The sequence below is a fragment of the Megalobrama amblycephala genome, linkage group LG14 (genome assembly GCF_018812025.1).
Source record: "Megalobrama amblycephala isolate DHTTF-2021 linkage group LG14, ASM1881202v1, whole genome shotgun sequence".
Taxonomy (NCBI): Eukaryota; Metazoa; Chordata; class Actinopteri; order Cypriniformes; family Xenocyprididae; genus Megalobrama; species Megalobrama amblycephala.
Window position 1 is genome coordinate 19,615,547 of NC_063057.1, and position 26,255 is coordinate 19,641,801.

The 26,255-nt window shown below is 35.3% G+C and overlaps 1 protein-coding gene across 1 annotated transcript in view; it reads left to right on the forward strand.

Annotated features, from left to right (window-relative positions):
• Window positions 1-25,741, forward strand: part of sema3c (sema domain, immunoglobulin domain (Ig), short basic domain, secreted, (semaphorin) 3C) — a 71,312-nt gene extending 45,571 nt beyond the window's left edge. Inside the window, exons 8-17 of the mRNA XM_048155090.1 lie at window positions 1-115; window positions 3,504-3,573; window positions 6,040-6,184; window positions 7,086-7,308; window positions 10,776-10,864; window positions 15,259-15,300; window positions 15,486-15,643; window positions 16,558-16,625; window positions 21,144-21,274; window positions 22,532-25,741. Coding sequence (XP_048011047.1) covers window positions 1-115; window positions 3,504-3,573; window positions 6,040-6,184; window positions 7,086-7,308; window positions 10,776-10,864; window positions 15,259-15,300; window positions 15,486-15,643; window positions 16,558-16,625; window positions 21,144-21,274; window positions 22,532-22,933 — 1,443 coding nt within the window. The 3' untranslated portion in view covers window positions 22,934-25,741. The remainder of the gene's footprint in view (window positions 116-3,503; window positions 3,574-6,039; window positions 6,185-7,085; window positions 7,309-10,775; window positions 10,865-15,258; window positions 15,301-15,485; window positions 15,644-16,557; window positions 16,626-21,143; window positions 21,275-22,531) is intronic.
• Window positions 25,742-26,255: the final 514 nt, after the last annotated feature.

The window sequence follows — 26,255 nt, forward strand, 5'->3', positions numbered from 1 at the left end:
AATGACACTGGTGGTCAACGCAGTCTGGTGAACAAATGGACCACTTTTCTGAAGGCTCGGATGGTATGTTCGGTTCTAGAGGAAGATGGTACCGAGACCCATTTTGATGAGCTTGGTGAGACTACAAACACACACATACATGTTGGATTTCCATGTTTTATGTGGACTTTCCATAAACATAATGATTTTATCCCCTAACCCTCACAGAAAACGTTCCGTATTTTTACATTTTCAAAAAACATAATTTAGTATGATTTATATTTTTGACATTTTTTTACCATATCACTATTGCTTCAATATCCACAATATATCACTATAGTCTCCTGGCTGTTGTCTTGAAGGCTATACTCTTAAAAATAAAGGTTAAAAAAGGAGCAAATCCAAAAAAGATCAATTTTTGGTTCGACAAAGAACCTTTCAATTAACAGTTCTTAAAAGAACCATTTTTCTTATTGTAAAGAACATTTTAATAATCTTTTTCCGCTATTAAGAACCTTTTGTTCAATGGAAAGGTTCTATGGATTCTTTATGGAACCATCAACTTATTTTTAAAGTCCCCCTGTGGTGAAAATAAAGTTTTTAATGTTGTTCATATGTCTATGTGGTGTTTTTAACATGCTTTAAGACAATGTGCAAATTCATAAGTCAACACCATTGCTGAGTATTTTATCTTTAAAACTGCAGTGATCTAAAGACAGTTTCAAAAACTTGGTTTGAAATCGCTGGTGTTTCTGACATCACAAACTACCTTGTAACCAATCACGTCAAAGTGCTGGCGGGCTTTAGCATATCATTAAATATAACCGCTGTTAAGCAAGGGAGTCGTGTAACATTAGCAACACATTATTAGCAGTTTGAAAACATGGTCAAGCAAAAAGCTAATCATGTTACTTACCGTTATGTGTCCGACGTTGTAAAAAGTGATACCATTGTGCAGTGTTTATCTCAGTAAGTTGACCAAATGGATCTCTGAGCTTGTGCGAGTGAGTGGAGGCGGGGCTAATTAGCATATTCATAGATCTGTGTATATTAAATGAAGCAAGTGTGTATAGTTACATTCAAGCTATTTCAAGGCATGAAGATTTTTTCACTGAAAAAAACGTTTAAATATGTCAAAATGACAAAATAATATGTCATTATTTTGGTAATCAAAGATGAGTTTTGATAAAATTATTGACTACAGGGGGACTGTAGTCAAGAGTGTACCTTTATATTTAATTTGTTTTAATTAGTGCTGTCAATGTTAACCGATTAATTTTTTCCAGTTTAACGTGTTAATTATATTTAACACAATTACGCGTTTTATCTGTCATCCGTTGGCTAGCATTACAATATGATCACGCTCCTATGCATGCAAATGCTTTTAAACCATTTAAGCGCGGCAAAAGAGAAAAAGAGAACGCGCTGTCTATGAACGTGCTGTTACGCACACCACACGACGCACAGAAACACGTGCCAGTATCGAGTTCTCTGTCACGCTTAAACGAACAATAACACACAATAATGCCAAAAATGTCAGCTTTGTTGAGTATCCTCATAAGAGCAGCCTTGAATTAGTTAAATAAAGTCTTAAACGAAAGTAAAAGGCGGGGGGTGATGCATGTGAGATCGGCGTGACAGCAGCTCTTAAAGGGACAGCATCATTGATACCTTCCACAAAGAGAGTAAGTGACAGAAGGTCATTACTGTATGTGGTGGCTGTTTACAGAGTGATGTATCAAAGCATATTAAATGCAAAGTTGACTAGAAGGAAGAAATTGGGTAGGCAAAGGTGCACAAGCAATAGGGATGACCACAAGCTTGAGAATACTGTCAAGTAAAGCCGATTCAAACACTTGGGAGAGCTTCACAATGAGTAGAATGAAGCCGGAGTCAGCGCATCAAGAGTCACCACACTCAGACATCTTCAGGAAAAGGACTACCAAGCCACTTCTGAAACAGAAACAACGTCAGAAGCATCTTACCTGGGCTAAGGAGAAAAAGAACTGGACAGTGAACAGTGGTCGAAAGTCCTCTATTCAGATGAAAGTAAATTTTGCATTTCATGTTGAAATCATGGTCCTAGAGTCTGAAGGAAGACTGGAGAGGCACAGAATCCAAGCTGCTTGAAGTCTAGTGGGAAATTATATTTAACGCAATTACGCGTTTTATCTGTCATCCGTTGGTTAGCATTACAATATGATCACGCTCCTATGCATGCAAATGCTTTTAAACCATTTAAGTGCGGCAAAAGAGAAAAAGAGAACGCGCTGTCTATGAACGTGCTGTTACGCACACCACACGACGCACAGAAACACGCGCGCCAGTATCGAGTTCTCTGTCACGCTTAAACGAACAATAACACACAATAATGCCAAAAATGTCCGTTTTGTCGAGTATCCTCATAAGAGCAGCCTTGAATTAGTTAAATAAAGTCTTAAACGAAAGTAAAAGGCGGGGGTTGATGCATGTGAGATCGGCGTGACAGCAGCTCTTAAAGGGACAGCAACAAAAGTCATTGAAGATAATGAAAGAACAAAGGTAACTGAGAAAATTATTCACTGCTCTTGACTAAAGAACTTTTGTAGCTTTAATAATGATTAATCTATATTTAATTTAGGCTATAAATCATACAGTTTATATCTGTTAGACAGGTACGAAAGACACAGGTAGCCTAAATATGACATTTATTATGGGTTTATGTGAGGATTGTTCTAAGTTCACTTAAATTAAAAGTTGTTGTATTTTTGAAGCCTAATAAATGTTAAAAAATGATAGCTTTCAATAACACTATAATGTTGAATGGCTATAATTCATGCTGAATGTATAATTCATTAGTATCAGTGATACGGGCCTTCATTCATAAAAATATGCCATTAAACAAGTATTTAAAATATACTGTCTTTATGTTGTTTCTTTATGTTCTTTTAATTTGGAGATTAACTTCAAAATTACTACATTATAAAATATATTAAAAACGTATAAAACTTAAGTGTTTTTAATTGCGATTAATCACAGAAAAAAATGTGCGATTAATCGAGTTAATTTTTTTAATTGATTGACAGCACTAGTTTTAATAAAAATAAACTTATTTTATGGTTCATTTTTGCAACATGTATTTTGCTTTGTTTATATTCATTGTTTAGATGTTTGATCGTCATATATTTTTTGACAATAAATAAATCAAAATTTTACTAAAGAGTGCCTTTAAGCCCATTGCACATTTAGATATGGTTTAAATTTCACATTCTAGTTAAACAGCTTCCTATATTCATTGACCATAAAACAGTGGTTTGTCAGCATTCAACAACGACCCTAGGTCATTTGTAAAGCTTTTCACCTCATTAAAATCCTTTTATGATCATAAAACACTCAGCACAAATAGTTTACATTGGAGGTTTAAAGCCCATGACGGATTTACAGTTTCACCTGTTATATTCTTGTTAGGCCGAACTAGAACCGTGTAACAATGTTGTGGGACATATGTTCAGCTATTGAGTGAGTGCTTGTCTTTCTCCTTCCAGAGAATGTGTTTTTATTGGAGACGGACCACCCAAAGGGCCTTCTCATCTTTGGAGTCTTCACCTCTACAAGGTAAAGCCAATAACAATATTGAGCTTGCCACTAATGTGTGTATATATGCATGTGCATGATTTTATGTGTGTATTTGCCAAATATAGGTCAGGCGGGGTTGGAGCTGAGGGGATGACGGGGTTTCTGGGAATCACACCTAAGGGTGGTGAGGCGAGGGAAAGGTCACTTCTTTACAAACATACAGCTAATGTTAGTTCAGGGGGTCATCCAATAGCTTTTTACTGTGGTGAATTTAACATTATGATGAGGAGGTCTCGCTGAATGATTTAAATTGGACTGTCACACAGAAAGAGAAAGAGAGAGAGACAAGTATGATGTCACTAAGTCAGTTTAAATGAGTGAATTTAACCTCTCAGAATTGACACACAATACTTAGAAGTTCTTAGTTTTGTTTTATATATGCAAATAAAAGTAGACAAATGAGAAAATTGTTGACAAATTTAGAATATAGCTTAGGTTTAATTATAATAATTTAATTAAACAATAATTTAAACTAATATTTATGTTTATAAATATTAATTTATATTACATATCATATTTATTTCATTAAATTCAATTCTTCCTATATAGTATATTGTATTATATTTTTCTACATTTAATTTAAAATAATAGTATGAGTTTTGCTTATACATATATACTCATATATTACATATATTTCATTTTATTTTATTCTTTCTATATATTCTCCATATTTGTGTATATTTGTATACATTCAATACAGTTATATTCTATATACCATATTCTACCTTTGTATATTCCATATATTATATTTAATCTATTTATTACATTTAACTACATTAATATTTAATTTGAACTGAGTTTATCAATATATTATACTTTTATATAGTACATATCATTTTTAATATAGTACATATCATATATTATCAAACATATTATTTGTAAATGATTGTATATATTCTAAACACTTTATTCTATAATATATAATTCATAATTAGAAAAAAAAGAACATCCTTATTAAAGAGTTAGTTCACCCAAAAACCCAGTTCACCATTAATTACTCACCCACATGTCGTTCCACACCCATAATACCTTTGTTCATCTTTGGAACACAAATTAAGATATTTTTGATAAAATGGCTCAGTGAGGCCTCCATTCCAGCAAGAACACTCCCTTTTTTGATGCCCGGAAAGCTACTAGAGACATATTTAAACCTGTTCATGTGACTACAGTTGTTCATCCTTAAAGTTATGAAGCGACGAGAATACTTTTTGTGCGCCAAAAAACAAAATAACGACTATTTAACAATATCTAGTGATGGGCGATTTCAAAACACTGCTTCATGAAGCTTCGAAGCTTTACGAATCTTTTGTTTTGAATCAGTGGTTCTGAGTGCATATCAAACTGCCAAAGTCATGTGGTGAACCATTGAAATTTCAAAACACTTGTGATGTAACAAAGCCTCGTTTACTAAATCACGTGACTTTGGCAGTTTGATAAATGCTCCAAACCACTGATTCGAAACAAAAGATTCGTAAAGCTAAAGTTGAAGCACTGTACTCACATGAACTGTTTTAAACACGTCTTTAGTAGCTTTCTGGGCATTGAAAGTGTTAATTATATTGCTGGCAATGGAGGCCTCACTGAACCATCGGATTTTATGAAAAATATCTTAATTTGTGTTCTGAAGATGAACGAAGGTATTATGGGTGTGGAACGACATGTGGGTGAGGAATTAATGACAGAAATTTTATTTTTCTAGCATACCACCGATAATTTCACTGTATGATAAATATGGGGTACCGCACAGTTAGAGATATTGTTGCGATGTCTTCTGAAGCTCTAGCGAAGAAACAAGTGAGACTACTGAGGGTTGTTTTTCTCTGAAAAGCCAATGGAGCAAAAGTCTCCATTTGTTATCTCATTGTTTAGGAGAAAACAGTTCATTTCAGTTCAGATATAAAATCTCATTTGTGATATTTCCTATGGGTTATTTCATCACATTTGTTACAGTGGGTTTCCATGAGTGTATGTTTACTTGTGTCAGCAGTGGCATGTGTGTATGTGCGTGGTGGTTGAATAAGGTGAGATTTCGGTCAAGGTTTCCGAATTGTGGCTCAATCTCCAACCACATTCAGCCATTGTGGTTTTCCTAATGAGGCCAATCCAAACAGCGACGGCTTCTTTGTCCATGCCCTGCTCTGTTATTTATCGTTATATGTCGCCTCTTTCCCTTTGTTTTGCAATCAAACAAAGAAACTCTTTGTCTTACTGTCTGATCAAAATCTACGATGTCCAGCCAAACCACACTTCATCCCAGAGTGTAACCAAAGTGGTGTCCCCTTTCCTTTATGCGGCATTTTTCTCACTCTGTGGACTGAGTCTCCAGTGTAAACGTTACATCATCCCTTCCATCCAAACGGTCAGGAAGGATGTGCAAGAATGTCTTTTTACTGTCTGACTTCCTTCCATGCTAAATATGTGTGTGTTTTGTGTTATTCCTTACAGCTCTGTGTTCAGAGGTTCTGCTGTCTGTGTTTACAACATGGCCGACATCCTGACGGTCTTCAACGGACCGTTTGCACACAGGGAAGGGCCCAACTTCCAGTGGGTGGCTTTCCAGGGCCGGATCCCTTACCCACGACCGGGAACTGTGAGTCACACACATTAATGTCCGGCCTTGGTACTGTCACTCTGTTTATAACAGCATTAAACAGAGTAAATATTTGTGGTTTACACAGTTTAGTTAAAAGGCAAATAATTATGGGTGAGAAATAATAATAATCAACATCTTATTTTCAGTTAGATTATACAAGAAATTTGTAGAGTTGATTTATAGGCTTATATTTGAAGGTAATTTGATTTTAAGAATTATATATATATATATATATATATATATATATATATATATATATATATATATATATATATATATATATATATATATATATATATAATTCAGTGTAATGTTAAAAAAAACCTTAAATTTTACATTTTAAAACCTTAAATTAAAGCGTTAGTTCACCAAAAAAATGAAAATTCTGTCATTAATTACTCACCCTCATGTCTTTCCAAACCCGTAATATCTTCGTTCATCTTCGGAACACAAATTGAGATATTTTTGATGAAATCCGAGACTCCAGTTACGTTGACTATTTTAACAATGTCTTTAGTACCTTTCTGGAACTTGAAAGTGGTGGTTAAATCACTGTCTATGAGGGATAAATAAACTTTCGGATTTCATCAAAAATATCTTAATTTGTGTTCTGAAGATGAACAAAGGTCTTACAGGTGTGGAACGACATGAGGGTGAGTAATTAATGACATATTTTTCATTTTTGGGTGAACTAACCCTTTAACAGTACTCTGGAAATGGTACTAATGTAGGGGGGAATTTTATAACATTTAGTGCATGTAGACGAAGACTCATTTATTTTAGTTTCAGTCTGGTTGACGCAAAGACCCAATTAATGTAACAAAGCTTCACTGAATAAAGCAGTTTTAAGCTTCAGCATGGTAATCTAATCTTCTCATTTTTATCCTCTTCCTGTCAGTGTCCTGGTGGCGCATTCACCCCTCACATCCAGAGTACTAAAGAGTTTCCAGATGATGTGGTGACGTTCGTGAGGAATCACCCCGTCATGTTTAACCCCATTTATCCGGTCGGCAGGAAACCTCTAGTAGTGCGGACACATGCCGATTACAAATACACCTCTATAGCTGTGGACCAGGTCACCGCTGCAGACGGACACTATCAGGTTCTATTCCTGGGCACAGGTAAAGCCCCATACCACAAATCTCAAGAAAATTAAATGACAATACTAGAACATTTACCTACTCAGAATTAAAACCACCAGATGAATAATAGATAAAAATGTTCCACAATATATTTCTACAGTTACCTCATGCCTTATGTTTGTGGAAGGAACTAGCCCAGGCACACTTAACTTTGCTTGACCGCTTGTTGACCTTGTCAATAGACTAAGGCAGAAAAGTTGGAAAAGACTGATAACGTTTGACTGGAAGTGATTTGTCAGTAAAATTATACTTTATTTACTATACTTTGAAAATATTCTGTACTTTTATTAAACTATGGAATAAGCACACATTTGACTTTGTTATACTGTACCACACTGTTCCATAACAGTTTACATTATACACAACCATACCAGAGCAATGTTCCTTACAATTTTAGGGCTGTCAAGTGATTAAAATTTTTTAATCTAAATATGAAACTAAAACTGCCAGCAGGTGTCTTAAAGTGATAGTTCACCCAAAAATGAAAATTACCCCATAGTTTACTCACCCTCAAGCCATCCTAGGTGTATAGAATACAATCAGAGTTATATTAAATAATGTCCTGGCTCTTCCAAGCTTTATAATGGCAGTGAATAGAGGGTTACATTTTGAAGCCCAAAAAAGTGCAACCATCCATCATAAAAGATCTCCACACGGCTCCAGGGGTTAAAAAAGGCCTTCTGTAGCGAATCGATGCGTTTGCATAAGAAAAATATCCATATTTAAACCTTTAAGTATAACTCTGATTGTATTTCTCTAAAAGAAGACAGTCATATACACCTAGGATGGCTTGTGGGTGAGTAAATCATGGGGTAATTTTCATTTTTGGGTGAGTCATTCAGTCAACCGATTCATTCAAATGGCTGATTCATTCAGGACCAAAGCATGAGGCCGTCTTTATGAATGGGTCATTGAATCATTGGCTCACTCGATTCATTAAAGACTTCAGATTCATTCAGTAATGAAACACTGCTATGTGTTGCTTAGAGATCCAAAAAAGTTCTACAGTGACTTTGTTTGGAAGTATTTATAACTATTTTAGTCTAAAATGTAACACTATATTAACGTCTTGTCTTGTATAAAATCAGTATCACATTTGCAATCATGCAGATATTTGGTAAAAACAGCACTCTTGCTTGTGTGATATTGCTAATCTATTTCATATGATATAAATACGACAAAAACATTACATAAGAAATTTCTCATATCTTGAACTTTAGTGGCATTTTAACTGCATTCTAATAAGCTTCATGCAGTCAGTCCTTGCATGTTCTTAACTAGGCCTAAACTGTATGCTTTATGATGACGTACAGGTCTAGGCTGGGGCGGGGTGTGTTAAAAGCATTAATAATTTTAACGCATTATGTTTTCCGTAATTAATCAATCCAAATTAACGTGTTAAATTGACAGCCCTAATAAAATTTTATATACATGTAAATTTATACTTATCTATATTTCCAATTACTTTTAAAAGGGCATTCTAGGAGGCATTCTCCCTATATCTCCCCCAAAATGTCTATACTACATAAATATAAAGTAGTTGCTCTAAACCAGGGAGACAGGGCCCACTAGAGGTCCTCAGCAAACTTCCTAGGGGGTTTGGTTTTTCTATTTCTTTGTTTTTTTAACTAGATGCTGCGTTCCAATTTTCCTACTTATACTATGCCCTAAAAGTATAAGTATGTACTCTTTTTGTGATGAAAAAGTACATACTTTTGAGTGTGTAGAAAAGGGTAGACAAGCTTACTATCACGTCCTTAAATTGCGTCTTTTAACGGACACTCTGTCGCATAGTTACACGCATCCTGTCACTGTAAGCTGGCCTGTCAATCATCTTCACACAGTTAAAATCCTCCACATGTTTTGATTTAATTTCCTACCGAATTGGAGAGAAATTAAGCTGCACGTCGATCTGCCAGTCATGGGTCTTTCATGCGGAGAACTCTCCTCATGTGTATAATGCTGTATAATGCTGGATTTAAAAGTTAGGCTAATAGCCTATCAAATCTTTATAAAAGTCCATATTGTTGTTGCAGATGAATATTAACACGGATAACATTAAATAAATATTTTTTATTGGGTTAAATGTTGATTATCAGTCACTCAAACCCCTTTAAACCTCTCCCCTTACCGTCGATCACACACCCTCCATGTTTGTAGTTTTTTTTAACACTTTTTATTCGTGTTTGTAGTTCTGAAACAAATCCTCCTCCAAAGCACAATGGTTTGTGGGCAATATTAGCCGTTATCCACACTTCGAAAATTTTACGGAAATAGTAGACCATCTAGGGACTTCTGGCATACTCTTTTCAACATACTATGCTTTGGGACACACTTATTGCAGTCTCACATACTATTTAGGATGGATAGTATGCACACAGAGACTGTTTCCTTTTATTTCCAGTTTATGTTTATAAAAATAAAGATAAAATTACAATTAAATGTAGTATACTATAACAATTCATATAACTCCACAAATCACAGATTGTTCAGGCATGAATATGTGTGCCACCGACCACCACCAGGGGGCAACGAGTCTACACAAACCTTCTAATCTAATCGTTTTAACATAAACATATTGTTTACCATCTATTCAACATTAGTTAAATGGAGGATATTAAGAGTCCTGCTGTGTCACAGGACAAATACATTATATTAACTTTTGGGATGGAATGCAAGAATGAAAGAAAGACTGTGTGTTTATCTGAGAACAGAATCAGAGACACGACAGCAGACAGGCTCGGTTACTAGGGAACGGGGATAGGGACATTTGGAGAGGATTCAAAATCACAGCTGTTTGTATTTGCCTATCAAAATTCCTGATGGAAAGCCAGGATTGTTGTGCGGAGCGGCCTGGCTGCTCCTTGGCAGGGTTTCGTCTTGAAATGTTGACCATTTAAAATGGGAATTTCCAGAGTTTGAGCTTAATTCCCCACTGACCCTCTCTCAGAACGTCTGTAGCGAAATATACACACCTATCATGACCTCACAGAATGAATGAGCTTGACCTTTAATGGTCATTAGCAGCTAGTGACAGCAAACTCATCACTCAAAACATTTCTACAGCTGAAGATATCCAATAAATAATTTCCACCAACAGATGGCAAAAACCCTTTACGTTGAAGGAAGGCCACGGGCCATATCAAGGGACTAGAGAGTGGGCTCTTTTGACTTGAACCAGTAAGAAATCACATAGCAACCACCCAGGACACCTTGGCAACGACTCACATTTTCTTCTGAAGTCTAGTCTACAGATCTGTTTCTCAGAACAGATGCTCAACAACATCAAAAACCAACCCAGACACACACAAAAAGCTTTCAAAGAGAAAATCTGTGAACAATGGAAAGTTCATACTCAGTTCAAACCCAGACTAAATTACTGAGGTTGTTTTTGCTTTCCAGACTGTCCAATATACTCTCCTGATGTTCTGATATTCTGCTCACAGATAAAGGCACGGTACAGAAGGTTGTGGTCCTGCCGTCAAACGGCTCTCTGGATGAGGATCTAATCCTGGAGGAGCTGGAAGTGTTTAAGGTTTGAGTTCTCACCACACATAACACATCAAAGTATCTAGAGGGCAGACTGCATGAGAGGAGTTGGCAGTGCCACAAAGCCTTTTTTTGGAACTCAATGTTTTACTAGGGGAGATTTTAATGGGAACAGAGGCTGGGGTTGAGGTGAGGTAAAGGTTACATTGTGAGGTTTCTTATGATCTGCTTGAAATCGTCAAAATAGGTTTAGGCATCATGATCATCAATTTATGGACCATGAAATGCCACACACGTAGCTCATTAGACTGTTTAATTTGGCATCTCAACACATGCTCACAGATTTGCACTTGCAAATACAAACTCAAAGCTGTGATGTTCATTATTGGATCAATGATAAATAGGCAATTTAATGATAAGCAAACTATTTTTAAAAGTCTAGTTTAATGGGGACCTATTATGCCCCCATTTACAAGATGTAAAATGATGTCCTCAGAGTGTGTATGTGAAGTTTTAGCTCAAAATACCCCACAGATAATTTTTCATAGCATGTTAAAATTGCCCCTTTTTGGGGGTGAGCAAAAATGCGTCGTTTCAGTGTGTGCCCTTTAAATGCAAATGAGCTGCTGCGCTCGGCCTAAGAGGGCGGAGCTTCAGGAGCTTGTTCTCCCCTGTCAGGATTCAGTCAGGACGCACTATAATATCAGAAACTGCAAATATATGCTGCATGGAGATAGAAAAGGTATAGTTTAGTTCAATTACGGTTATAACTTATATTGTCTTCTTGTTTTTATCCACTATATTAGCACAAGCCAGTTTACCGATGAGATTCATAATGTTTATTGTACTTCACACAAAATATGAAGCATCTGTTTTCACTCTAGAAAATCACTGTAAGAGCTTAATAAAACACAGTGCAAGTGTGCATTAAAGGGCACCTATTATGCCCCTTTTTACAAGATGTAATATTGGTCTTGGGTGTCCCCAGAATGTATTTGTGAAGTTTCAGCACAAAATACCCCACAGTTAATTTATTATAACCATTTGAAAATGTCATTTTTGGGGCCTGTTTTAAAAAGAGCTGTTTTGGTGTGTACCACCTTAAATATAAATGAGCTGCATATCCCCGCCCTGCCTTTGGATGAGGGCGTAACTTGCATACCTATGGCAATAAACAGTCGGTAGAAGCAGAATGGCTGAGAGTGAGAGACCCGCTGTTTTGTATGGCATTCAGCCGTACATGTTTGAACCGGAATCAGACCCAGATGATGAAGAGACTCCGGCAGAAGAAACACAATTGAGAATGGAGCAGGACGTCTCTGAATGGTTATTTGATACATTTATGTACTTATAGAGTTTTAATCGCGTCCCCTTTGCAATTATGGATGTGCAACACACAAACACACACACTGTGATAACGTTCGCACAATTTTTTTAAACTACAAACACAAATACTGTGATAACGTTTGCTAAGTACAAACGAAATTATATTTATGCGAGGGAACGGTTGCGTCATGTTGACATTACTTGTCGTACAGGTGCTTATGTGGCAAATGTGAGAAGATGGCTACAGAACCAGAAAATATATGCTGCAGGGAGATAGAACAGGTATTAATTTATTTACATTTGTAATTGTTGCAAAAAATAATACGTGACATAAAACTGTCTGACGCTATTTGTTGTATCAAAGGTTACAAGACGGATGAAACAACTTCAAGTCACTCCATCATGTATGGTAGACCATCCCGGAATGGATGAAAACATACAGAAAACATACACAGTATTTAATACAATATCTTTAAAAAATATATATATACATGTGGATACACACTATACAAACAAGGTTTAAATTATATACACAGACATTCTACGACGACAACAACTTTAGACGCATTTGTTATTGAATTGGCTGACATCGACTGAAATGACTAACGTTATTTGCTCAAAAAACATTAAATACACTTACTTCTTCTGGAGGTGACGTTGGATCGCGAACAGTAGGCAACGATCCACACTTGAGGATTAACTTTGAAGCAAGACCTGCTTTGAATTGACCCTCGTTCTCAAAACAGTCAGTCAAAAAATGATTCGCGCAAACATAAACGTATTTTGGAATTTTGAGTGGCGCCTTTCCTTCGTAAATAAAATCCATCCACTGCGTTTTCAGTGGCTCTGATGTCGGAAGTAAGTGAAAACTACTATGTTCATTATTACATCCCACAACAGAACACTTATGTTTCTTAGGAGACATTACCGGCTGTCGTTGAAACAATGGAGGATGGTTGACAGATCACCGAGGGCGGGGTCTATGCCAAAACCAGATTGTCAATCAAACCACGTGGGTGGGGCTTAGCGCAATTCTACGTCACAGTGAGAGCAATCTTAGAACAGGGCGTTCTGAGACAGTGCTTATGAATTATTGAGATTGTAAAAAAAACCACTGGGTGGATTTTTCTCATTCTAGGGTGGTTTTGCTCACACACTGCCAACACACATTTATGGTCAAACACCATGTAAAAGTGAATTTTGCATAATAGGTGCCCTTTAAAACATTATCCATAAACTCTCTCTCTCCCTTGCATTATCATCAAGATACACAGCGAAGTACACAGAAACACTCATTACAACTAATAACAGTAAACAAATATATAAAGACATTATGTCTTTTCGGCTGGTGCCTAATAAACTGGTAAACTTTATATCCGTAAATCAACTCCGATGAACTGTAATAAAGTGCTCTCACCTTTATTACAGCCGTATCCAGTATCACTCTGGAGACTGCATGTTTTGTATTGTCCCTTTGTATTGACATTCTTCACAAAGCAGTCTGGTGTGAAATGATTCGCACAGACATAAACAAATTTCGGTAGAGTTGAGGGAGCATTTTCTTCAAAAACAAAATTAATCCACCTCGTCTTCAGCGGCTCAGATTTCAGGAGTAAATGGAGAGAGCTCTGTGGATTAATCCATCCAGCTACAGAACACCCAAAACGCTTGGGAGACATTCTCGTCAGTGCAGTAATGGTGGACTCGCTGTGAACTCGTACAGGGCGGTTCTATTTTAAAATGGAAGTGTCTGTCAACATTTGTGGGCGGGGCCTGCAGCTAATGTGACATCACACTGCCAGAGATCTGGAAACTGCTTGTTCTGAGACACTGCTTATGATTTATGGGGATTAAAAAAAAAGGAGTGGTTGGATTTTTATCATTATGGGGTGGTTGTGTACACACATTGCCAACACACATGTCCAAAGCCTGGCAGATGTCACCAGAAAAAAGATTTGAAGATCAAATTATGATGTTTAAATTAGAAATTATGAGCTCAAATATCTTTTATTTTTTTAAATAAATCATGCATAGATGAATCGTTCACATTAAAGGATTAGTTCACTTTACCCATGATTTACTCATTAATAAAGGATTAATAAAGGCCTTCTGAAGAGAAGCGATGTGTTTGTGTAAAAAAATATTCATATTTAACAAGTTATAAAGTAAAATATCTAGCTTCTGCCAGACTGCCTTCTGTATTCAACTTATGAAAAAAGCATAACTGACATCAAGTCTGTTACGCTTTTTTAAGTTGAATAGGGAAGGCGTAGGACGTAGCGTAAACCTTTTGAACTTACAACCTTATTTCACGCTCCCTTTAATCTTTGATTAAATTACTCTACAATTGGCAAAAGGTGTAACCATCAAGTTTTTGCATATTTTTGAATAATATACACTGCCCGGCCAAAAAAAAAAGTCACTGGAAATAACATCGCTGATGGAAATAACATCGCAACATTTATTTCCATCGAGAGGTGCATCATTTTTTGGTCAAGATCTTGTATTGACAATGCAAGAGGTGAGCACTCTGTAAAGTCTCCTCTAGCACATCCCAAAGACTTTCAATGAAATTAAGGGCTTGACTCAGATGTGCCAATACATGTGTGAAAATTATTCTTCATGCTCTCTTAACAATTCTTTCACAGTTTTTAACCCAGTTTTAACCCTGGTGAATCTTGACATTGTCATCCTGGAATATGGCCTTATATGGTTGTTTAAGAAATGAAAAGCTACACATTTTTTAGGGTTAAAAGAACCGTTCCCAAACATATAACATGCTAGAAACATAATAATCATTGTAATAATGATCCATTCATAGATTCTTAAGTATTAAAATGCAAACAGCGACTTTTTTTTTTTTTTTGGCCGGGCATTGTAAATATATAATTTAATGCATTTTTTTCCCCCATCTCTTATAAACTCAGGACAGTAACACCTCAAAAAAATTTAGGAATTTGTATATAGATATATTGTATCTACATATAGATAAAATTTATTTTATGCATGAATTGTAATTTCTAATGTGTATTTTTTTTTTTTATAAGTGAATATCCTGACAAAAAAAAAAAAAAAAAAAAATCTTCAATGACACTATTCCTTTTTGATTTTCAGAAGCAGTCTCCTATCACCAACCTAAGAATCTCTTCTAAAAAGGTAACAACATTTAGTAACTCTTCTATCTAGCTGCACTTTCTGACTATGTGCTACATATAGTAAGTGGGGGTGGTAATAAATTGTGGTGGGGGAAATGGTTGCTTTAATTCTGGGTAATTATCTTGTCACCAGTCCTGTGGGTTAAATGAACAGCTTTTGTGATATGTGGTTTGTTTGCGTTACAGCAACAGCTGTATGTTAGCTCTGAGCATGGAGTGTCCCAGGTGTCCTTGCACCGCTGCAACGCGTACGGCTCTGCCTGCGCGGACTGCTGTTTAGCGCGGGACCCGTACTGCGCCTGGGATGGCCTCAGCTGTTCTCGATTCTACCCCACTGGCAAGAGGTACACAGGCACACACACAACAACACTCAGGGTGGCATAAATTGCAGCAGCAGTGGGGCAGAAATAAATGATGAGGACAGCTTTGGTTGTAATGCAGAGACACACAGTCAGGGCCGAAGATTATTTGTGGGATTTGAATAAAACCCTAACCCTACATATTAAAATTAATTTAGACAATATTATATGACTTAAGAATTTTCCCTGACAGGCAATAAAACATATACATATTATATATATATATATATATATATATATATATATATATATATATATATATATATATATATATATATAAAACTGAGACATAACGACAGACTAGAGATTGACAGTAGAAAGATTTGATGGTGGGCATTTTTGACTTGGGCCAGTAAGCGACCACCTTGTACCACCCTAGCAACCACACAGCAACAGAGAAAAAACATTTTGACAACTGTGTGGCAACACTTCAGAAACCATCCAGTCTTTGGCATTCGGACCGCACACATACAGCCGGTCAATCAAACAGAACAGCCCACATATTGCATATTCATGAGTATTTACATTGTGGATTGTTTCAGAATGGGACATGGTAAAAACTAATCTGATACTTTAGCTAAACAGTTTCTCTTGAAGTCAGATGTGTTGAGTTGGGAAAATACTGATGGAAGGAACACCCATCAAAACATTCTTCCCGAAGTAATAAAGTGGAAAAGACAGACATTTCACTTCACTGCACTTGTGGCAGCTGAATCATGTTAATTGTGAGGAATTAAGCTAAAATTTGACTTTCATGACAAGGAGTGTGTTTTAGAAAATGAAAAGCACGCAAACATTCAGACAGAAACGTTGATAAAAAGTGAGAGAATGTAAGAGGGAAAGGAAAGAATGCATATATGAAAATATGTTGGATTAATCCTGTGTAAATGTTATTCCAGGAGAAGCAGAAGGCAGGATATTATGCATGGGAATCCACTGACTCAGTGCAGAGGGTTCAATCTGAAAGGTAATAAATACCTGCATGTCAACACTTGGGCTAAGCAAATAAAGTCACAAAGTTATGTGCTGAGACGAGAATTTCAATTTTCAGTAAGCAGTTTTCATTTATTTATTTTAAAAAGTCAAAACATTAGCTATGTTTCCATCCAAAGTTGCGCACATTTGCGCAAAACTGGAATAACGCATAAAACATTTGTGAGTAAAGCAGCGTTTCCATCCCATGTGTTTAAGAGAACAACATCGGGAAATTAGCGCAAAATATCTGTAGTAAAAAAAGGAAGTTGCTGCAATGAGGGAAGCCACTGTGGCTCTTTTATCCTCGATCATAAATGAGCTCTCAGACGAAACGCAATAAACGGCGTCATGTTATCTTGCATTCAGATGTCTGGTGTTTGTGAAGGCAATCATGCGAAACGCTTCTGGGAGGGAATTAAACCACATCATTTTGATGACAGACTTTAGCTCAGAATTATCAGAATTTTTCAGAATTATCAAACCAAATTTTGAGATGCTGTCTGTGCAATGAAACTGATCTGCTGGTTAGTCCAGTTATCCAGTTCCATTCTCTGTTGAGGTAAAGTCACGTGAGTTTTTTCAAAGTCCCTTTAAGACAAGTCATTTCACTCGGCAGCCATCTTTGAAACGCCTCTCGGGCATTCAAGTGCAGCTCCTATCTCTTTGAATGGGGAAACATCAAATTCTCTAAAGATGTTTGCCAAGCTTGATTAAATTTCATATTTGAAACCACTAATGAAATCTGACAACAACTGTCTCATAAATTTTGTTTCTAAATGCTTGAATCATGACAAAAAAATTGTATAATTCAGGCTGGCTCAAGCTAATGCGCATGCGCAATCCTAAATGTGCGTCTCTTGTGTCTCATTTCGGAGGCGCGTGTGACTGTTTCTATTTGGAAAAAAATGTGGAAAAAAATATTATTTTAAGGTACTTTATGATATGTTGCCATATGGCAACAACGTTCAATAGTGGAAATAATTAAGAATAAGTGTATGTGTATATAGTTGATATTTTTTCTCAGAAATGTTGTTTGTGTTGGATCAATTGGTGCTATTATAAGCTTTAGCAGTAAATATAAACAACACCTTATACTTATTTTCCAACATCTTGTGCTTTTATTTATTCCATTTTTGCTGAATAATGCTTTATATTCTTTGAATTTCATTACGTTTTTGGTGAATATTATTTAAATTGCAAATGTAGACAATTAAAAACAAATCTAATACTGTTCATCATGTATCATAAAACATTGACATAAAACCAAAAACATTGCAGTTCATGAAAATTCAACATTACGCAATCTTATGAGAGGAAGGTTATGAACATGAACCCCCCATAATCCTTGAAACTTCACCTTTTTTCTGTACGAAACTTCAAAAAGCGTTTTTTTTTTCAGAGGTGAGACACATGTACACATCACATTTGGTGCACTTTACCCTAACAATACACTTACAGCCACTTGCACCTGCCTTTTTGAGAGACCATGGTAGGCCAGTGGTTGGTCTGGGCCAGTATACTGGCTGTGGTGGCAGGTCTCTGATGTTGATTTAATCCATAATACAAATGCTATGGCAGTCCTTAACATACGACTAATCAACATTATATCACTAGCATTAATGTTGTGATTGTTACAGCTTAACAGACTGCAGCTGGCCTTTGCTAGCTATCTAACCTATTATAATAATGTCATTCCATTATTGCACAGTGTTACCATATGGCAACACAGACATTTTATCGATTTACCAAAAATTTCACAAAAACTTTTTTGAGTGGTGAATATGTCATCATAACTTACCTGAGATGATGTTAACAATTTTTTTGTGAATGTGACATGGACGGGTCCTTGTTTGTTACTGACGTTTTAGTTTGCTTTCAGCAACTACATACAAGAGACGGCAGTCTGTCAGAAATCGTGCCACAGAAAAAAATTGCACGTCATATGACTTAACCACAGCACATCATTGGCTAAACTAAGGTCTTCTCTTACCAACAAAAAAAAACGAGAATATTCTCTTAAAGAGACAGTGGCAAGGAAATGAACACAAAGAGTATGTTGCCATATGGCAACACTATGCGGTAGAGGGTTAATTCAAGAAGCATTTTCTAGACAAGTAAAATGTTTGTCTTGTTTTCAGAAAAAATAAGTAAAAATTAAGTGAGTTTTTCCATAAAACAAGCAAAATAATCTGCCAATGGGGTAAGCAAAATAATCTTATTTCAAACCAAAAAACAAGATTATTTTGCTTACCCCATTGGCAGATTATTTTGCTTATTTTAAGCAAAAACTCACTTTTGACTTATTTTTACTTGTCTAAAAAATTCTTCTTGATTTAAGAATTTTTAGATATTTGGACTAGAAACAAGACAAAAACTCTAAGAAAGTGTACATTTCTTTTATACCTCTATATTTAAAATGTGACTTCTTTTTTGAAAGTTACTGCTTTTTTTCATAATTGAAACTTCATTTGGTTAAACTTGTAATTACCAGTTGAAAACTCTTGAAACTTCTGTGAAAACCCCATCATCAGGCATCGGCTTCAACAGTTAGTGTGCTGGTCATATTAGCAAAATTTTGCAAGCAAAAAAGTTCTATTATATTCTATTGTCAATAGAGTGCCTCAGGGATGACGCATTTTTGTAGGCAAAACCCGGAAGCGAGTTAGCATTTTAGGACTTCCGGTTCCAACGCCGTAAAGTCAATGGGTTTTTTGAATGGGTTTTTGCTAAATCGCCTGAAATAAGGTCTGTGGTTAACAAATTCTCTAAATACTTTCACGTTTTGATCTATGATATATAAAACACCAGTTATAACCCCCTTGTGATTTTTTTAACTTTTACTGTGTCTTAAAATCGGCGGTTGCTAACAAATTGCTAAAAGGGACTACTTCCTTTGGCGGGGACTTTAGACGTCATCATGATAAACAGGGCATTTGGACAGCATTTCTCATGAAAAAGTGGATAAGTATTCATAACAGCACAAATCATAATCAGCGAGCATGTTTATAAATAAAGTTGTTTTTAAAATAAAGTTTGAGAAAGCTTGGTGGTGACGTTGATCCACGACCATGGTGTGCTGTAGTCCGTTTATAGCCTACTGTTAGCCTTTTATATCTGATGACTTTATTTAGGCTTCAGAATGTATAAATGTTGTGTTAACTTGTAAAGATTATCTTGATAGACAAAACGTGTAAGTGTCATAACCCTTTGTTAAACACAGAGCTTATTTTCTGAGATTTTCCAAAAGTCTATGGGAAAAATGCATAGGCTTTCAATCGAGGGAACCCGTGCGCCGCTAACTTCTGGGTTGGCCTACAAAAACACGTCATTCCTGGGGGTACTCTATAGTCTAGTGATGTATGAAGTCACTTTCAAACAAAACAGCTTTCTGTTAGTCAACACGGTGAATCTGATGACCAACCTGTAGCGAAATATGCACGAAGAAATTTTCACTCTAACACGAAATTCCCGATCACATGTATTTCTCTTGAAATGACTGGATTTCCAACATTAAAGTTGTACTTCTACACAAATGTATGTTGTGATTGGCTGTGATTGTGCCACATTGTGCTGCATTTTTGCTTTCTGAATGTGAGGACAAACTCCTTGTTGCTAGAAACTAAGTCATGTCTGGTTAGGACTCATAATTAAACATTTTGCGAGAGCATCTAGAGAAGAGCATCTAGAGTGAATCAATCTAGTGACTAAGTATTTGCTCATCAACACAGCCCCAAATGGATCCATTTTGGCGTTATGAAGGTTGCCATAGAAACTAATGATTTCGAACTGCTCAGAGTAAAATCTCCAAGTTGTCATCTTGTAATTATGCTAATTCGGACGTGAATGCAGCCAATGCTAATGCTAACACACTCATGCAACAAAGTAATTTTTTGACGTGTTGACGCAGTTTTCCAATACTAGCATGTTCCAATACTAATGTTTCCAATACATATACATGTAATTTCCTAATGAAGGTCATACTTTCAGTGTTTAACTTATGCAAATTCCTCACACATTTCTGTCTCTTCTTCTTCCACCACTCTTGTTTCCTTTTTTCTCTATCTGTCTGTCTCATTCTCTCTCTCCTTGTGAAAGAATCTGTCATGGGACCAGATTCAGAACACCTGCTAATTTGAATACAATTGGCACGGATACTGTCAGTGATCCAGATGACTCAGTTCAACACTTGGATGCATCAGAATTATTAAATATCAGTCTTAACGATGAGCGAAAGCGTTATACCAGCTGTATGCACAAAACAAAAGTAGCATAATGTCAAAACAGATGTTGAGTGTATGATATCATTGGCCAGTGTACAGGGCCACTTATCTTATTACACGCTAATCTGGCCCACGACCCTTTAGAGCATTTTTTACTGCATACTCAGTGAACTCGGACCACATTAAGATCTGCAGATGTTAGCGTGTCAGCTGAATTACATCAGTGAAATTACAATTAGTATTCACTAAGTGTGTGAGAGGATTGGCTAACACTTGATGTCATGTTTCAGCCTACAGGAATGCAGTGGAGATGACTCAGTATGGAGTCAAAAACAACACCACCTTCCTAGAGTGTCAGCCCAAATCTCCTCAGGCCTCGGTTAAATGGCTCATTCAGAGAGACAACGATCGCAGGAAAGAGGTCAGACAATCCTGTCCAAAATTATACAGCATTACACACTGATCCTCAACAGGCGACGTACAGTACACTGTGCAGTCATTATTATGTGTTTGTAATCATTAAACAGCCCCATTAGAGTGACTCCTCCTAAACTTTTAATGCTTCCTCTGTGCTTGGAGAATTAAGAAAATAAAAGACGCACAGGAATGTTCAAAACTATTTGTCTTACAAATACATGTCATCTGGCTTACAAAATAAAAAAAAGATTAAAGACAGACTTACACACACAAAATAAAAATGATAATAGCATTTAAGAAAATATATAAGATTTTTTTACAATGTAAAAGGGGTTTCTTAAAATAATGTAATCATATATAATGAATATATTAAAAATATAAAATTATAATATAATGAAAAAATTAATATTATATTAAAATATTATAAATATTGAAATTAATTTAAACATCTTATATAATTAATATAAAAAGTATATAACAATTTATATAAAAATAAATTATGATTAGATAATTTTTATATAATAAAATATATTATTAAATAAATTATTATATACAGTAATTAAAACATTATAATTTAATATAATATTTATTTGTTAATTACAATAACATTTTTAATATATTATATGATTATTTTTAATCATTTACAATAATGTAATGCTATTATATTATATTGAACAAATGAATATTATATTAAAATATTATAAATACTGTAATATATTTATACATTTTATATTTATATATATATTAATTATTGTATAAAATTATATAACATATAATTATTATTTTTTTATATATATTTATATTATTTTTTATTAAATTATTATATAAAATAATTAAGTATAAATTATTATTTATATTTATAATAGCATTATTTTTATTATTTTATATATATATATATAAAAAATGAAAAACAATATATATATTATATTGTTATATATATATATATATATATATATATATATATATATATATATATATATATATATATATATATATATATATACACACACACACACAATGCAAAAAGGGTAAAAATTATATATTTGCTGAAAATTTAATTACATATACACAAAGGTAAAAAAATAACAACATTAATGCATGTATGAGCAAAATAATATATAAGCAAATATATTTCACTTGTTTTAAGCATAAATCTCACTATATTTTGAAAATTCAAACATATTATGTTTTAATGTATTTCTGTATTCGCTAAGCATTTAAAAATCATGTATTCACCAGTCACTCTACTTTCTGTTTGCAGGTGAAGCTGAGCGATCGTGTGGTGTCCACCAATCACGGTTTGCTCATCCGTTCGGTGCATTCTTCAGACCAGGGCCTGTACTACTGCCTGGCAACAGAGAATGGCTTCAAGCGCACTCTGGCTAAGATCCGTCTCCAGGTGCTGAGCGAGGCTCTGGTCAGCGCCCTGAGCAATAAACAGCAGTCACCCTGGGGCTGGGCAGCCACACTGCACCCTAAAGCCCTGGTGTCGGCCTTCAGCCCGGCTGAGGCGTTGGCCATGCACCAATACTGCAAGGAACGCAAACAGATGCAGAGTCTGCAGAACATACAGAGCCCCATGAGAGGCGATCTGGGCAAACTCAAACCCCTGCTGGACCACAGGAAGAGCAGGAACCGCCGGAACCACTTACTAGAGGAATAGAGGTGGAACATAATGGAAGGAGATGGATGTAGAGATGATGAAAAGGAATAAAGACATGCATCAGGAGAGAACTCGAATGGAAAATAAAGGAGGAGAATGTTGGAGAAGATTCCTCTGATATGAACCTCAACTGTTTTTTGGTTTTTTTCTTCAAGCTCAAAGCATCTCAGGTGCTTCCTGTACAGCAGTCTTATATACATGAGGAACGGCCGGAGCAGAAGATTCTGAGAAATCACATGCACTCAAGCTAATCTGTGTTTCATGCTACATAATACAAGATGCCATATGTCATATATTAGTGCTGTTGTCATTTAATGAGGGTGTAACATTTCAGAACAAACCAGAAGGTAACGCAAAGTCCTTTAAGTCCCAGCAAAATAGCTTGACAACACATTTTTTTCTTGCACATTTTCTTTTGAAACAGGAAGTTGGGGTGGGCTCATTCTTTTTTATAGCCAGTATCTTTAGTTTACATCACAGTCATGAATCTTTTTTTGCTCTTTGCTAATGCTAGCCAAAGACAGGTGATATTAACAAAAGGGACATTCTCATTCTTAAGAGCATTTGATTGGACGAAATTTGCATACACTCCTGAGTGCAAGATGAGTCATCAATATTTTTGGTTTGTTTACCGAAAGAGAAAGACTGTAAATTTTAAATGTACATATGCGTCAAAGGTTTATAATGTCAAATTTTAGGAGTACACTAGCTTTGGCATTAGCCTCAAAGCTAAAAGACATGGACTAATACCCAAAAAAATTGAGTTTTGGTTTCTAGTACTACACATCTGATAACATTTGATCAGATATGGATCATGAGATTTTCGTAAACTAGCATTACTCTCTAAGCCAACAGAAACTGATTAAAAGCTACATTTCAATTTGGATTTCTAGGTACTTATAGCTGCTAAAAGTTGTTAACTTTTAGGAGCACACAAACATTAGCATTAGCTTCTAAGCTAAAAGTAATGGACTAGAAGCAACATAATGTCATGAGAATATGAAAGCGGTATTAACTTTTAGGTACACGCCAATATTTGCAACAGAAATGGACTAAAGGTCACAATTTTCATTTCGACTTGGATTTCTTGGTACATAGAACATATTCTTGGTACTTTAGGAGCACACAAGCATTCACATCAACTTTTAAGCTAAGACTAATGTAATATATCATGGTTTCGATATCATATATGACATGTTTGGGGCAAGAAATTTGACTTTTTCGTAGAAAATTTTCTTTAAATGGAACACATATTTCTCTTCTACTACCTACAAGTCTTCAATACCTCAAACTAAACTACAAGGCTACATTAAATATGTACAGTAGTCTTTATGAATGGCCTTCCCCACATAGATATGATAACTGTCAGGTAATTTTGTGGATTAGAGCTCATCTCAAATATAGTAAAAGCTTGTTTCTAGCAAATTAATTGTTTATCGTCACTGAATGGATCATGAGAATCGTTCTTGGACGCACAGACCAAAGTACACCAGCCCAACTGCACCACAGATGTTCATATGGGAATAAAAGATGGTTTGGAGACATTTCAAACTGTACCAGACAGGTGGCTCTCTGAGCCCATAAAACTGTAAAGAGTGTTGTGTGTTTGCCCAGTGTTGTGCTTTGAGAAACATCATTAATCCAAAATACATAACTTCTTCCTTATGGATCATTCACCGAAAAAAAAAAAAAAAAAAAAAAAAGTTTCGTCATCATTTACTCACCCTCATGACCTTCCAAACACGCAGGACTTGACAGTAACTGGTCATGCTTTGGAAAAGAGCAGCGTGAACATTCTTCAAAATATCTCCTTTTGTCTTTCCTGAAAGAAGGAATGACATATGGGTAAAATATGTCCATTTTTTCTTTTCTTTAATTTATTTCTTTTCTTTAATTTAGTGTATGTGCAACTTTTCCTCTTATTAAAATGGTATGCTAAACCACAATGAAATAGTTTACAGACCCATTGACACCAGGGACAATAACTATAATGATAACCATAAAGATATTGTTCTAAATGTAAAGGAATAGCACTTCAACCATAACAATAATGGCACAGAGAAACAATATTGTTGGAATCACTTTCAGAATAAATTTTTTCAGTTAATGAATGATAAAAATGAAAATTACCCCAAGCTTTAATTCCATAGTGTTTAAAACATGTAAGGATAGGCCCTATGAGGCATGTGATCATGCATGTTGTTTCATTGTTATACAGGCACATGTTTGATGATGTTGGGAATGAATGTCATGTTAATATATTCTGGTTTGCTCAGTGTGAACAGCTGTAATGTGATTGTCACTCATTTTAGATGACGTATAGCATTGTACAGCTTACAATTTTTAATTGATGTCCGTGTAACTTGTGTTTTTGTATTTTGAATGTCTGTCAAAAGTTTAAAAGCTCAGCTCTAAAAAAAAAAAAAAAAAAAAAAAGATGAGAAACTTCAATTTCACAATTGATTTCCGTATGGCTATTAGATACATTTCATTCACATTTAAAGGGGTTTTTATTTTCTCTGAAATGCCTGAATTGTTTTTTTATGCCAAAATTCTTTAGATGTTTTTGACTGAATCTGCATTTCGCAGAAGTTTCAAGGTTTTTGTTTTTCTGTGGCATTGTGTGCCCTCTCTAAATGACATTTGGAGTAACAATATAATAACGTTTTAGTATTATTACTATAGAAAATATGCTGTATTCCCTGTGAATGTTAATGATAATTTTATTTTATTAAATGTCTTGATTCGTGTATTCCTATTTATTAATGATAAAAGACTGAACAACTGCATTAAACACCTTCAACATCATGTGTTTCAGGAACTTTTCATATGAACTCTTCATATGTTTTAGGAATTCTTTACAAGAGAATCAGATTTGTAGTAAGCTACCAAAAAATATTCACAAATTCGCAACTTTAACAGTCAAATTAAGTTGAAGTTATAAAGACAATATACTGGAACTTGAAAACCAAGTTCACACAGAGCACAAGAATACGTTTAAACAGAGTTTTTCACGAGAGTGAAAACCGAATTTTACTTGAAACCACGCTCTAACATTTCCAGGACTCACATCCTTATGTTCGATTAAAGGGTTAGTTCACCCAAAAATGAAAATTCTGTCATTAATTACTCACGCTCGTGCCGTTTTACACCCATAAGACATTGATCAACACACGCCTCACGAGCAGTTGATCTTCGGAAAACAAATTAAGATATTTTTGTTGAAATCCAATGACTCAGTGAGGCCTGCATAGCCAGCAATCCAATCTCAAAATCCATAAAAATACTAAAAACATATTTAAATCAGTTCATGTGAGTACAG